Below are 15680 nucleotides of genomic sequence, written 5' to 3'. Positions count from 1 at the left end.
AATGGCCAGACTTCGTCTCACCTATTTTGGTCATGTTGTAAGAAGGGACCATTCCCTGGAGAAGGATGTCATGCTTGGTAGGGTGGAGGGTCGACAAAAGAGGGGGAGGCCTTCAAGGAGATGGATTGATACGGTGGCTGCGATGATGGGCTCAAGTATAGCAGGGTTTGTGGGGCTGGCGCAAGATCGGGCAGTGTTTCATTCTACCAGAGTAGAGCAGTTAAATGGTTGTACCACCCAGAGACTACCTATGAGGGATATTGTTATTATGAGTGAATTTTTGACCCATAGTGACCCCATATGACAGCATTAACTGCCCCATAGGCTATAATCTACAGGAGCAGACCGCCAGGTCTTTTCTCTTGCAGAGCAGCTGGTTGGTTTGAACTGGTCTTTCAGTCAACAGCTGAGAACTTAATCATTGCACCACCAGGGCTCCTTTGGTAACATATATGAAATGCTTAATATAGTATCTAGCAAAGTGATTATAAACTCAGTAAATTATTCCTTGTGATCCATCACTATTAAGTGCCATAGGCAACTTAAGGTGGGAATGATCACTGTTGGTTAGAGTAGCATGTAGAAAAGTGGGGACAGCATTCTAGAAGGGGAGATGGCAGAAGCAAATATACAGAAGTGAGAATGCACAGGACTGAAGTTTGCAGTGTTCATTCACATATCACATGGAGTTATTGTTGAAGAGGATGAAGAATCCATGACAGACCAGAAGATATTTGCCTTAATTTTCATGGATTGATTAATGTTTTCAATAGTTTGTTTTTAGCAAATAGATAATATAGAAACATCTCTAACGTGGATTCAGTCCCAAAGGAAATCATCCTTTAGTGCTTTATCTGACATTCCCAATGCTCTACATTCATTTAACTGCACTAAAATTTCTCATGCAAAGTTTTTGGAACCAGAGACAATTCATTTTTTAACCACATGTTCCATATTTCTTAATTCAAAATGTACTTTATTTATTGCATCATTCCTGTGAGCCTCTTCCCAAAATATTGTAAAATGCAGAAAACATATTCTTTATAGTGGGTGTGGTGGTTGGGAGAGGTGGGGATTACAGAGAGATTCTGAATTCACTTTACAAGTTCTCAAATACAAGTATCTGTTCTTTAAAAACCTATTAGAATAGAATACACACGTGGAACAGTGTGCAAAATGATATTGTACAGCTCAACAATTTATCAAACACCAAACACTTGTGAAAACTTCACCCAGATAAAGAAAAACATTATTATCAGACTCCAGAAGTCCCATGGGACCTCCCATTCATTACCCATTCTTCTCCAAATGAAATCATTATCCTGATTCTCATGGTAATCACTTCCTCCATTTTACTGATATGTGTATTATAGCCAGTGACGTCACTAAAGTTGGTGTCATCCAGTACAGTAACTCTTAGTGTCACTACCCCTACCATGGACCTCCTCCCACACCAAAAACCATACAGAATCCATAGTCATGTTTATTATCAATTTTAATCATAGAATAATATGTGATAAATGTAAATGGCGTAGGTGTGATATTTCTTAAATCATATGAATACTAACAGTAAACCTGTTTTGTAAAATCTTTCTACATTGAATTACAATTTTATTAGTCACAACATTACTAGTAACCGAGCAAAAGTCTCTATTTTTCTCCTTCTTTTCTATTAGTTGCTACTTCATTCTCAAAAACGTTATTGATACAGATCCACTAATACTAATTCCACAATATTGTAGCTAAAACACCAGAAAGCGTGACAAAATCCAAAACTAAAAAAATGCTGACAGAAATGGAAACAACATGTACATACAGCTTATGCAGGTGAAACTATGTGATTCTCACATAATTCAAAGTATCATTGTAATTCAGTGACAATGACAGCTCTGACCCAAGTACGTTAGAAGGTTCAAAAAATAAGCGAGCATTGAGTTTTAGACTTATGGTTATATTGATAAATGTAAGCTATTGATACATGTGAGCCGGGTTTACCAAAAATGTTTTTGTTTTTATAACTGTTATGTTGTTGTTGGGTGTGGTTGAGTTGGTTCCAACCCTATATGTAACAGAATAAAACACTGCTAGGTCATGGGCCACCCATACAATCCTTGTTAGGCTTGAACCCATTGTTACAGCCACTGTGTCAATCCATCCTGTTGAGGGTCTTCCCATTTTTTGCTGACCCTCTACTTTACCAAGTATGATATCCTTCTCCAGGGACCACTCTCTTCTGACAATACAACCAAAGTAGGAGGGATGAAGCCTGGCTTTTGTCCCTGGTCAATGTCCCTCAATTCTAAGGGACATTCTGGGTATACTTCTTTCAGGACAGATTTATCTATTCTTCTGGCAGTCCACGGTATTTTCAGTATTCCTCACCAACGGTACAATTCAACAGCATCAATTCTTCGGTCTTCCTTATTCATTGTCCAGCTTTCACATGCATATGAGGTGACTAAAAATACTATCTCTTAGGTTAGGCACACCTTAGTCTTCAAAGTGACAGCTTTGCTTTTTAATACTTTAAAGGGGTCTTTGGCAACACATTTACCCAGTGCAATATGGCACACTATGACTAACTACGCGGACATTTTTATAAAAAATGAAATACAGCACAAAAATTTTATAGACAGTCATTTTGGTGTCACTCTTTCTGGCAGTGCCACTCAGTGTGGTCTGCACCCCCACACTCTCATAGTGATGCTACTGCTATAGCTTAGTTTTTCACTTTTAAAATGGAATCATATGTTAATAATGTCTACATACTTTTGCTCAACATTTTTTTGGTGAGATTCATCCATATTGTTGTGAGTAATATTTCATCCATTTTTATGGCTGCATAGTATCCCATTAGATGAATGTACTATGGTTTATTTAACTGTTCTATTGTTGATGGATATTTAGGTCCTTTCATGTATAGAGCCATTAAAAATAAACATTTCTGTGTTTGTCTCTTGGTGCACACTTTCATATATCTCTCCTGATAAAATACCCATGAATGTAATTGCTAGGCTTTAGGACATGATCATTTTCACCTTTAGGAGATAATGTCACAATGTTTTTAGAATTGACTATATCACTTTACATTCTCACCAGAAGTACATTAGAGCTCTAGTGCTCCACATTCTTGGTATGGTCACAGTTTTTAATTTCAGACATTCTCATAGGTATGTAATGGTTACTTGTTGTGTTTTCAATTGCATTTCCTAATAACTAAGTGCCTAAGGCACTTGACTGCTAACCAGAAGGCTGGCAGTTCAAACCCAGCAGCCACACCTCGGAAGGAAGGTTGGGCAATCTACTTCCGTAGTGATACTGCCTCGGCAACCCAAGGAGGGGTCGCTATGAGTCAGGGCCAACTCAACGGCACATAACAACAACAACAACAACAACAACAAACAACAATGAGGTCAAAAGAAGCCCTCATGGTGCAATGGTTAAATGTTTGGCTGCTAACAGAAAAGTGGACCATTCGAACCCACGAGACACTCCACAGGAGAAAGACGCATCAGTCTGGTTCTGTAATGATTACAGTGTTGAAAACCTTATGGGCAGTTCTACTCTGTCCTATAAGGTCAATATGAGTCAGAAATGGACTTGATGGCAGTGGGTGGTGGTGGTGGTGGTGGTGAAATGAGATTGAAGGAGCCTAGGTGGTATAAGCAGATGGTAAGGGCTGCTGACCTAACGGTGGTTCAAACCCACCCAGTATCTCCACAGAAGAAAGCCCTGGTGAACTGTTTCCACAAAGATTATTGTTGTTGTTGTTGTTGTTATGTGCCATCGAGTTGGCCCTGACTCATAGCGACCCCTCCTTGGGTTTCTGAGGCAGTATTACTACGGAAGTACATTACCCCATCTTCCTTCCGAGGAGTGGCTGGTGGGTAAGATTAATCAATATCAAATCCATTGCTATTGAGTTGATTCTGACTCATAGAGACCCTATAGAACAAAGTAGAAGTGCCTCATAGGGTTTCTAAGGCTATATATAATCTTTATGGAACCAGACTACCACATCTTTGTCCCATGGAATGGCTGGTGGATTTGAACTGCTGACCTTTCAGTTATCACCTGCGGGTTTAACCATTGTGCCACCAGGGGTCCTTCTGTAAAGATTACAGCTGAGAAAACTCCATGCAACAGTTCTAATCTGCAACACATGTAGTTGCCATGAGTCTGAACCTACAAGTTTGATTTTTGTTGTTTAACAAGGTCAAGCACCTGCTCATGTGTCTGTTGACCATTATTGTAGCTGTTTTAGAGATGTGTTAGTTCAAGTCCCTTGGCCATTTTCCTATTGGGTTGTCTGCCTTATAAAAGTTAATTTGTAAGCATTCTTTTTATTTTGCCTCATGTTTACAGAATATGATTCTGTTTCAGAGTGACTCTTTGTGGCTGGCTTAATGCTTTTGTACCCAAAAATCCATGAATAAGGTAAAAGCTTAGTACTCATGTCAAGAAAATGAAACATATCTTACGTGTATAATAATGTAATGTCCTAGTTCTGTAAAATGGGAGGACTCCCTCACTCTGAATTATTAGTTAAATAAAACTCTGGCTCATTCTTTTCTACTCTTCTCTCTCACCATTCAAGATTGCAGAAGGCCTCCAAGTATTGCTCATGGATCCTATAAAGATGTGAGCTCATTTCTATCCTTTACTACTATGGTACTGTATACGTGTGACAAAGGATATGTTTTGTCTGGAAAGGCTAAAATCTCCTGCACAGACTCAGATTGGTCACCCACAACTCCTCAATGTAAAGGTAAGTCCAGCTTCACTGATAACCCTTGCTGAGAAGGTGGAAGAACCTCTTTGAAAGTTCCAACATTAGAGTCTCCTCCCAACCAGCTGCAGCACTTAGAAAGTGGTATTTGTTAATGTACTTTTTTAGTTTGTAATGAATACATGCACATTGTACACCATTTACAAACTATGAACAATCATGTAACTTATCGTCCTTGAAGTGACCAATACCTGTCTTACAGAGGTAATTTAAAGGGCTCCTTTTTATTTTGTTTTAATAAAAGTTTAAATTTAATTAAAACAGTATGACAGAGTTGTGTACAAATTGTAGGTGTCAATGAATTATCATAAAGTGAACCAATCCATGTAACTACCGGTAAGGACAAGAAGCATTACTACGCCTAGGACCCTGGAAGCATTTTCCATGCCCCGTCCAGTTATTCCCTGACTCTCCTCCCCAAAAGGGCCATTATTCTTAATTCTAAAACCATAGATTAGTTTTGCCTATCTCTGAATTTTGTATAAAGGAAGTCACATACGTACTATTTTATACCTGACATTTTTTTACTCAATATCATGTTTTTGAAAATCATCTGCCTCTTTGCAAGTAGTGATAGTTTATTCATTTTCATTGTGGTACATTGGATAAATATACCATGTGTTAGATATCTGTTCTAATATTGGTTAAGTTTGGTATTTTCATATTGTAGACTATTAGGAATAATGCTTGGACATGCCTCTTGGTACAAATATGCATGTCATTCTGTTGAGAATAAACTTAGGAATGGAGTTGCTATTTCATAAGGCTTGCATAGAGTAAATAATGCCAAATTTTGTTCAAAAGTAGTTGTAGCAATTTACATTTTTATCAGTAGTCTGTGAGCATCCCAGTCTTGATGAACAGAAGTTCTAGATTTTAATGTAGTTCAATTTATCAATCTTTTCCTTGATGGTTGGAGCTTTTCGTATCCAGTTTAAGATATGTGGTTAGGTGCCATGGAGTTGATCCCACTCATAGCAGCCCTGTGTGCAACAGAAGGAAACACTGCCCGGTCCTGCACCATCCTCACAATCTTTGCTATGCTTGAGCCCATCGTTACAGCCACTGTGTCAGTCCATCTCATTGAGGGTCTTCTCCTTTTTCACTGACCCTCTACTTTATCAAACATGATATCCTTCTCTAGGACAGTTCCCTTCTAACAACATGATCAAATTAGGTGAGACTAAGTCTGGCCATTTTTGTTTCTAAGGAGCATTTTGGCTGCATTTCTTCCAGGACAGATTTGTTTGTATTTCTGAAAGTCAATTTAAGACATTTTCCTACAAAAAAAAGGTCACAAAAATATTCTCCTATGTTACTTTCTAGAAGCTCTATTGTTTTGCCTTTCATATTGATATGTCCAATCCACCTGGAATTGCTATTTGCTCTGGTGGCATAGTGCCTAAGGCATTTGACTGCTAACCAGAAGGTTAATGGTTCAAACCCACCAGCTACTCTGCAGAAGGAAGACTGGGCAATCTACTTTCATAAAGATTTACCACCTTGGAAACCCAAAAGGGGTCTCTATGAGTCAGAATCGACTCAATGGCAATGAGTTTGGTTTTTTTTTTCTTCTTTTTTTATGGTGTAAAGTAGGGGTCAAACTGTTTTCCTCCAACGAACAGCCAGCTAACCTTGCACCATTTATGAAATAGAACGGTTTCCACACTGTTTTGTAGTGTTGCCTTTGTCATAAATCAAGTGTCCATATATAGGTGGTTCTGATTCTGGATACAGAGATAATAATTGTTAATTTGAGAATATCAATGAGAAATTAGCAAAATCTTAGTGACGATCTGATTGAGTTTGAATGAGGACTCTCATGGGTAAATTCCAATCATCCTTGGCATATCTGATACCTTTATTAGCGTCTCATACAGGCGAGTACCTATTCATAATGAAATTGACCTGATCAGAAATTTCTGCTTGACCACCATGCTGTGGTGAAATAATGAAGTCAAGGTTGAGTCTGCCTTTTCAACTCCCAAGGCTTTATTTTTTTTAATCATTCTGCCAACAGCAACTCAAGAAGTTAATTTTCCACTACTGTCTCTATTTAACACAGGAGGATATTAAAGGAAGGAAAATAAATGCAAAGAGCAAGGCTTTGAGTTATAGTAGTTTTGAAAACTCAGAGTTCAGGTCACAATACTTAGGTTTATAATATAATCACACTACCAAAGAGCTATACGACCTTGGAAAAATTATGTAAACTCTCTGTAGCTAATTTTTCTCCCTAGCCAAATGGAGAAAGTTATATTGCTTTGCATTGGTACTTACATTGACATTGTAATATGTGTGTAAAAATGTTACTCTTATTACTAATTTTATTATTATCATAAAATAAATGGAGGCAAAGAACAACTCTCAGTATGAGTATAATTTATTACCTGTGTTTCTTACCCTTCAATAATGTATACTGTTATACAATCTTTTCCTGGGACTCAAGGATGATCAAAATTGTATTTCTATTGTAGCTCTGTGTTTGAAACCAGAGATAGAAAATGGGAAGCTCTCTGTGGATAAAAATCAGTATGTTGAACCTGAAAACATCACCATCCAGTGTCATCCTGGCTACAGTGTAGTCGGTCCCCAAACTATCACTTGCTCAGAAAACAGAACCTGGTACCCAGAAGTGCCCAAGTGTGAGTGGGTAAGTAGTACACATTTCAGGATGTCCTAAAAATGGCAGCTGCCTCCAAAGTACTGGCCCAGCCAGCGTCAATGAGATCTGACTTTTGTCAGGATTCATTCCTGAGATGTTTAAATAACTTACAGGAATCAGCACTGGAAACTTGAAGCACTGTGGTGAGCTGGTTGAGGCAAATTTTAATTATCTCATTTTATACCAAGGACCATGCTCTTTAGGTAGGAAAGCCCCATAGATTCAAGTGACTTGGCCACCAGGCTTCTATTTTCCATAATAAATGCCATGCTTTTGCTCCATTCTAGATGAGCCCTCGGAACTCTCCCTCCAGCTGTTCCCAAAGAGCACTCTGGGTGTCCTCTGCAGTGTGACCCTACCCTGCTTCAATAGTTATTCATTGATACGTGTCTTAGTTAACTAGGGCCTAAAATCAAAAATACCACAAGTGGTGGCTTTAAAGAACAGGAAATTATTTTCACATAGTTCTGGAGGTTAAAAGTGTAATCAGGGTCTTAGCCATGTTGATTCCTTCTGTGGGCCTTTTTCCTAATTTCTGATGTCTACAGCAATCCTTGGTGTTCCTTTGCTTATATACAGTTCCTCACTTGGTGTCTGTCCTCCCTCTAAGTGAGTATCTCTGTGTTCATCCTGCTCTATTTATAGGACACTGAACCAAAACAGCAACAACAACAAAAACCATTGCCATTGAGATTTTTGTGACACCACTCAGAAGTAATGAGATTTAGTATTCATAACAAATGAAAACCATTTCTAAATAGGGTCATATTTACAGGTACAGAGGTTAGGACTTCTGCATTTCTTTTAGGGGGGGCACAATCTAACCCATAACACAGCCCTAGGGTGATAAATTTGATGAAACACAAAATAACTTTTGAGTTTCATCCATCTTCTTGGGGAGAATTCTGATTTTCCAATTTCCTGTCAATGGTGATGAATTCTGAAAGAGTGTTACACCATCACAGTTTGAAGAAGACTTCTCAAAAAGCCATTCTTTTGTCTATCTATCTCTTTTAGAAAGTCCCCAAAGGCTGTGAGCAAGTGCTAGCCGGCAGACACCTCATGCAGTGCCTCCCAAACCCGCAGGATGTGAAAATGGCCTTGGAGGTGTATAAGCTGTCATTGGAGATTAAACAGCTGGAACAAGAGTGAGACTTGAAGAGGAACATCCGTTAGAAATCGGTACATCTGTCCCATTCCTACCCTCCTAAAGAAAAGAAGAGAATTAGGCCCATTTCCTATATAGCAATTCTACTGTTCCTTAAATATTATCACTTGCCTGAAAAATATTTCTGTGTTGTAAGAATTAGTTAATATTCTTAATGCCACTAGTTATGTGGAACTATTGATGTATATCTTTACACCTCAGCTTAGGTTTCTACTTTCCTGAATTTAGTGAGCTGTCTGAAATAAATGATCAGCGGTCAAAAGTCAAATTATTCTTGTTGTCACTTTGATTTCTGTGTAATGAAAACTTAGAGCCCTGTACAGATCACTTCCTAATGTTTCCTGGAAAATATAGACTTGTGCCCAAAATATAGGCTTGTTACCTTTATCTGAAGTGTCCTTATGCTCCCGCTTCACTTCCTACTCCTCCTTCAGTGCTCAGGTCAAACATCACATCTTCCTCCAAGTCTCCTCTCTTCTCTCCCTATTTGATCACCAGTATTTTTCTGGACTCATCACTTCCACTTTATATTGAAGATGATATATATGTTAGTTTTGTCTAACATCCCTTCCAGCCAATAATAACAAGTTATAAGCTCTCTGAAAGCCTGATCTATGTAAAATCCAAGTAGCAGCCTCTTGGGTATACCCAATCTTCCAATTTAGTCTGATCATTCTTTTCTTTAATATTTATATTAAAATGGCTTCAGTGACTCTCTTAAATCAGTTTCCACAGAAATAGGCCCTGAGAAGAGGATTCATACGCAATCAGTGTATTATGGATTTGCTACCAAGAGAAATGGAAAAGGAAGTAGGGTGTGCAGGACAGGGAAGAGAAGAAGCCTTGCTAAATTGGAAACAACAAAATGAAGGGAATGAATGACTGAATGAATTTCAAAACAAAATGTTTACTGAAAAATGCCAGATACAAAACAGTACATACTGCTTTATATCATTTATGTAAAGTACAAAAGTAGGTCAAATTAATGTATGGTATTAGAAGTCATAATAGTAATTTCCCTCAGGAAGGAGTCTTGAGCTGCTGGTAATGTTCTGTTTCTTGAACAGGGTCATGTTACGTGGGTGTGTTTGGTTTGTGTAAATTTACTCATAGGATATTGTAAATTTTTTCACTAGTGGTTAGCAGTGGGAGGGGGAAGGTGGGAGAGAGAGGGAATCATCCTCTGGGAAGTAGTGAGTTTATGTCTATGATGATGGAAAAATTGACACTGATTAAGGGCAAAGGTTACACAACTTGATCGGTGTAACTGGTATCACTAAGTGATAAACCAGAAAAGGGGTGAAATGACAAACTTGTTATAATTTTACAACAAAACAAAACAAAACAGCACAGCCGTTGGTGCTACTTAGGTATAACCAAATACTTCATGGGATTATTTTTCTTGGTTCAGTGGCTTAGGGTAATGTTTTCATGGGACTCTCTAGTCAATGGGCCTAATATTGTTTTTAGAGTTTCTGTTCTATCTCTTAGTTTGGTGAGTAGAGCCTGAGGGGACTAAAAGCTTGTGAGTAGTCACCCAAGACACAATTGATCTCTATTCACCTGGAGCAACAGATGAGAAAAGAGACCCAGCAATCAGAAAAGGAACTGAACTGCAGAAATAATTAATTAGACCAGAAGAATTGGAGGGTGTCTGGCTAACATTGCTAAATGTTTTGATAAAGGACTCAATAGCTGGATTCTGATCAAAAGGGGGGAAATGTGGAACAGAATTTAAAATTTCTATAGAATACAGTCTTACTGGGCATATTGAGATTTGAGGGATCCTTGAATCTATTGCTCTGAGACGATATTTAAACCTTAAACTGAAACTAACCTCTGATGTCATTTTAAGCCAATAAATAAATAAATAAATAGAAACTAGTTCAGCTCAATTAGTAGAAAGTATTTATCTTCAGCATTGTGAACTTTTAAAGAATTATCTATATGAGATCATACTGGCAACAGGAACTTTAAAGCATAGATGAGAAGTTTAAGGGACAGTGGGTCTAAGTCAATGGGGCTGAAATAATTTGAACAGAGAGCTACAATGATGACACAACATGAAGACTATAACCAATGTCACTGAATTAATTGTTCATGTAGAAATTATTGAATGTGTACATGTTTTTCTCTGTGTATTTTCACCAAAATTTTTTAAAAGATATTGCACATTTTTTGTGTACATTATTCTTCAATAAAAACTAAATTTAAAAAAATTAGAAAAAGGATGAATCTTCTGTACTCTAGTGATCTAGAGGATAACATCAAGTTTCCCATTTACTTTGAATATCCTTACATTATGCATTCAGTAACAGAAGTTGCCATTTCATCAGAACAGAATTCATATTTCCAATGTTTAGATTGACTGTCACTTTTTTCCCTTTATAAAAATGCTTTCCATTCCCCAAAATTCCTATGTTAGGAGTTATATGGGACACTGTAGTAAATCCTAGTATCCAGAAGTTTCACCTAGGCTGTTTTGGTTCCTTCTATTGGCACGCTGATTTTTCACCAGTGCAGTAAACAATAACCAGTGTATTAGATTTTGATGTTATTCAACTGACCCAGATCCTTGGGAATTACATGTATGGTTTTCATGCTCCCTTGGTAAGTTCTGTCTCCCATTGTGTATCACAAGGCTTATTTTGTGCATCAAACACTGATGGTAAGAAGATCGTATTTATACCATACTTCTACCCTTTATTGTCCCAACTTTTTCTTCACAAAACTAAGACATAATAGATGTTGCGGTCTTAGCATCAACTCCACTGTTAATCAACAATCTGCTCAACTGTAGTATTGAAAATATTAATGACTGTCAAGAGGAGGCTCAGCTTGATGGAATATCAGATTCTTGAGTAAATAAAATCATTTTCTTATCTAAAAAAAAAATACAGAAATACAGAAAGAAGCCATCAAGATGTAGTTCAAGGGCAGCGAAATACATCACAATTTCCAGTTTAGGTAGAGGTCAAGTTACCAGATTTCAAAATCTTAACAGTGGATACATGTCTGAGATAATTTTACCTGAGTGAGTTAGAGGCTCATTAGAACTTCTGGAAGTTCAAATGATCCCTTGTAATCATTCCTTTATAAAGTTGGAGCAGTTCTACACACTGGCTGTATCTAGCCACTGTAGATACCTACTGTATGGTAGGTCCACTCATCTTGGCCAGTGTACTCATCTATGTACAAAATGACTACAAGTATAATGACTCAACTTCCTTGGCTAACACAGATATATAGCTGACATGGAATTGACACTGACTCATGACGGAATGAAACATTGCCAGTTCCTGCTCATTCATGATTACCAGCATGTTTGAGTCCATTGTTATATCAATTGTGTCAATTTGTCTCATCAATAGTCTTCCTTGCCTTTGCTGGACCTTTACTTCACCAAACATGAGTTCTCCTCCAGTGATCAATCTCTTCTGATGATATGTCTAAAGCAAAGGAGTTGGACAATATTCTGTTGTGATCTGTAAGGTTTTCATTGGCTCACTTTTGGGAGTAGATCACCAGGCCTTTTCTCCTAGACTGTCTTAGTCTGGTAGCTCCTGCTGCAACCTGTCCATCATGGATGACCCTGTTGGTATGTTAAATATGAATGACATAGCTTCCAGCATCATAGCAATGCACAAGCCAGCACAATACCATGACAAACTGACAGATGCATGGTGGCCAACTAATATAGCCCACCCCAAATACATTCCTGAACTAGAACAGATATGTCTTAGACAAATATCTCTTTAGGGCCTATCCTGTAATTATTCTCAGCACCTTAAATCATTCTCTTTAAGAATATAAACCAGTTTTATTCAAGTCTTCCTCCATATGAGCAATTTTGGATTATCTCTTGCACATTGTGAGTGGGTTTTATTACATTCCCCAAAAGGGAGAAGATTTTTTTTGTTTGTTGAATAAAACAATTAGTTGAACCCTAATTGAAAGCTATGTATCTTGGTTAGCAGCTCAAATATCAGTTCAGTTCTTTTATCCTTAGTAGTCCTCTTGAGTGATTCAGAGAACAGTCAGATATTTCTAGAAGTTTATACTACTCACTACGAGCTTCTCCTCTCTCTGATTTTTAAATTTCCCAGTCACTCATCATTTTCCAGGATCTGTTATTATCCTGAACTCCATTTTCTGTTTCTTCAGGCCAGAAAGACTGCTTGTTTTCCATTTGAGTTTTGTCCATTCCACACCATGCCCACTGTGATTTTTCCCTCATCCTGAAAATCATAACAAATGGAAAACTTACCCAGTGCTGTTTCCTTCTTCTAAGACCTATCAGTCCTCTATAATGCATCTGCTTTGGTTCACTCTATTGTATCTTCTGGTAGTTCTATATTATTTTATTTGTATTTTTTTTTCAAATTTTATAATTGTTGTCTGTGGGAGGGTAAGGCTAGTAGAACTTCCATGTTGTTGTTGTTATTATGTGCCATCGAGTCAGACCCAACTCATAAGCGACCCCTCCTTGGGTTTCCAAGGCAGTATCACTACCGAAGTAGATTGTCCAACATTACTTCTGAGAACTTACATAGCCATACTGAAAATGGAATACTTCATGCTCTTATTCAAATTCAATCTTTTGTGTTTGTGTAGAACAAGATGTTCCCTCTTCAGGGAAAGTTTTTATTTTTCCCCTTGGATATTTGCATGGATTATTTCTTTCCTTAATTCAAATCTCTGCTTAAATCTCATTTACTCAAGGAGGACTTTCTTGACTATATTACATACATACACTGTCCATCCCATCTCACACATTTATTTGCCATTTTACTCTGCTTTATGTTCCTTAGAATACTTCTCTACTTGGTATTATTTATACATTAATTTATCTTTTAAAATACTTATCTCCCTCACTAGAATGTAAGCTCTAAGACAGTGGGAATTATTCCCTGTTTTGGGTAGTGCTACTTCCTACCACCTAGAATAATATACCCATATCTGGCACATAATAGGGCTTCAATAAATATTTGTTGAATGAATAGCTTCTGCTAGATATCTAAAATTTATGTATATATGGGAATGCTCAACTGATGTTGAAAAAGATGCTAAAGCAAATTGATGGAAAAGGATAGATACACTTTTTAACAAATAATCCTGTAAAAATTGGACATCTATAGGCAAAAATAAATATATGAACTTTCACCTAAACTTTACATCTGCCCTGCCTACCTGGACATATAAAAACAAAACAAAACAAAAAGTCAGGGAAAAGTAAACACATATACAATCCATAAATAAACACATTAACAACTAATTGTTTTGAAGACAACAGATAACATCAAATAACACAAAGAAGCAGCACAAGATGGCTTAAGCAAGTGACCAAAATACAAGGCTAGAAAACCTTCCTGAGGAAGAAATGGTAATGGAACTACCTGATAAGAAATTTAAAAGACTTATGTTCAGAATCATTCAAGAGATCAAGAAAGAGATTGAAAAAAATGGATAGAGTGAAGGAAAACAGAAAAACTCCAAAAGTATTCAGGAACAAAATGAAAAAATAAACAGAAAATTGGAAACCATACAAAAACAGCAACTAGAAATCCAAAAGACTAACAATAAAATTTCAGAACTAAATTAGTCAATGAAAGTAAAAAACAGTAGAATTGAATCAATGAAACAGAGGACATATTCCTTGGAAATAATTTATTTGAAGAACACTCAGAAAAATAGAATGAAGAAAAATGAAGAAGACCTCAGAGTTATGTGGGACACTAGTAAAAGGAATCACTTACGTATGATAGGCATTCCAGAACAGGAGGAGACCGAAAAAGAAAGAAAGAAAAGAAGAGAGAGAGAGAGAGAATTGAAGGGAGAGAGAGAATTCTTGAAGATGTCTTGCAGAAAACTTCACTAATATCATAAAAGAAGAGAGTATGTCCATCCAACAAGAAGATAGATCAACAAATATCATATAGGATAGACTCCAAAAGAAAGTCACCAAGAAACCAAAGACAAGGAAGAATCCTGAGAGCAGTTTGAGAAAAATGAACTGTCACCTATAATGGGGAATTCATAAAAGTGAGCTCTGATTTCTTGGAAGAAACTGTGTTGGCAAAAAAGTAATAAGATGATATATATAAAACCCTGAAAGAAAAAAAAAAATTACCAAGAATTCTACATTAAGCAAAATTGTCTCTCAAATACAATTGTGAAACTAGGATTTTTCTAGCTAAAAATGAATCAAAGGAATTTATAAAAACTAGATCAAATTTGCAAGAAATATTAAAGACAGATAAGTGACAAAAACCACTCAGAAAACAAACTGAAATGAAGACACATGACAGAATCACCCAGAAACCAGTCAAGATAAACTATTATCAGAAACAGAACCAACCTACAAAATTGAAAACATGGTACCAGAGACATCAATCTGTAAATGACAACTGCAAAATAAAAAGAGGTGATAGATGATGTAGTTACAGAACTGTCATATGGAAAGGAAGTCAAGGTAATACCAGGATGTAGAAGACTTTTTTAAACTTGAAAGACAGAAGTAAATTCCAAGGTGATCATAAGAAATGTAATAAACTTGCTGACAAAAAGAAAAGAATATCATGGAGACTCAGTAAACACAAAATCAACAACAATAAGGTAAGTGAAAAGAAAACCCATAAACAAAAAAAAACTCAGTACAGGAAAGTAAGCAGAACAAAGAAGCCACCAACATCACACACACACACACAAAGGCACTACAAAATGACAGAAGTTAGTTCATACCTATCAATAATCACACAGAATGTAAATGGTTAAATGTACCAGTCAAGAGACAGAGGGTAAGAGAATGGATTTAAAAAAAGAAAGAAAGAAAATGATTCATTGATATGTTGTCTACAGGAGACACACCTTGGACACAAAGATATAAACAAGCTAAAAATTAAAGGATAGAAACAAATATATCAAGCAAACAATAGCTACAAAAAAAGCAGGAGTGGCAATAATAACCACTAATAAAATAGACTTTAAATCAAGAAGGCTTCCGGCAAGATGGCGGGCTAGGCAGAAGGATTGCAAAGACCCTCTTCAACAAAGAAAAG

The 15680-nt window shown here is 36.9% G+C and overlaps 1 protein-coding gene across 1 annotated transcript in view; it reads left to right on the top strand.

The window, feature by feature from the left end:
* The window catches only part of LOC103208139 (C4b-binding protein alpha chain-like), a 13835-nt gene extending 5229 nt beyond the window's left edge, over window positions 1–8606 (top strand). Inside the window, exons 2-4 of the mRNA XM_007953814.1 lie at window positions 4598–4768; window positions 7267–7442; window positions 8472–8606. Coding sequence (XP_007952005.1) covers window positions 4598–4768; window positions 7267–7442; window positions 8472–8606 — 482 coding nt within the window. The remainder of the gene's footprint in view (window positions 1–4597; window positions 4769–7266; window positions 7443–8471) is intronic.
* The last annotated feature ends 7074 nt before the right edge of the window (window positions 8607–15680 follow it).

Source organism: Orycteropus afer, unplaced genomic scaffold (genome assembly GCF_000298275.1).
Source record: "Orycteropus afer afer isolate SDZICR_OR568_19922 unplaced genomic scaffold, OryAfe1.0 scaffold00013, whole genome shotgun sequence".
Lineage (NCBI taxonomy): Eukaryota > Metazoa > Chordata > Mammalia > Tubulidentata > Orycteropodidae > Orycteropus > Orycteropus afer.
The sequence above is the reverse complement of the archived record's forward strand: the minus strand, read 5'-3'. Positions and strand labels throughout refer to the sequence as shown.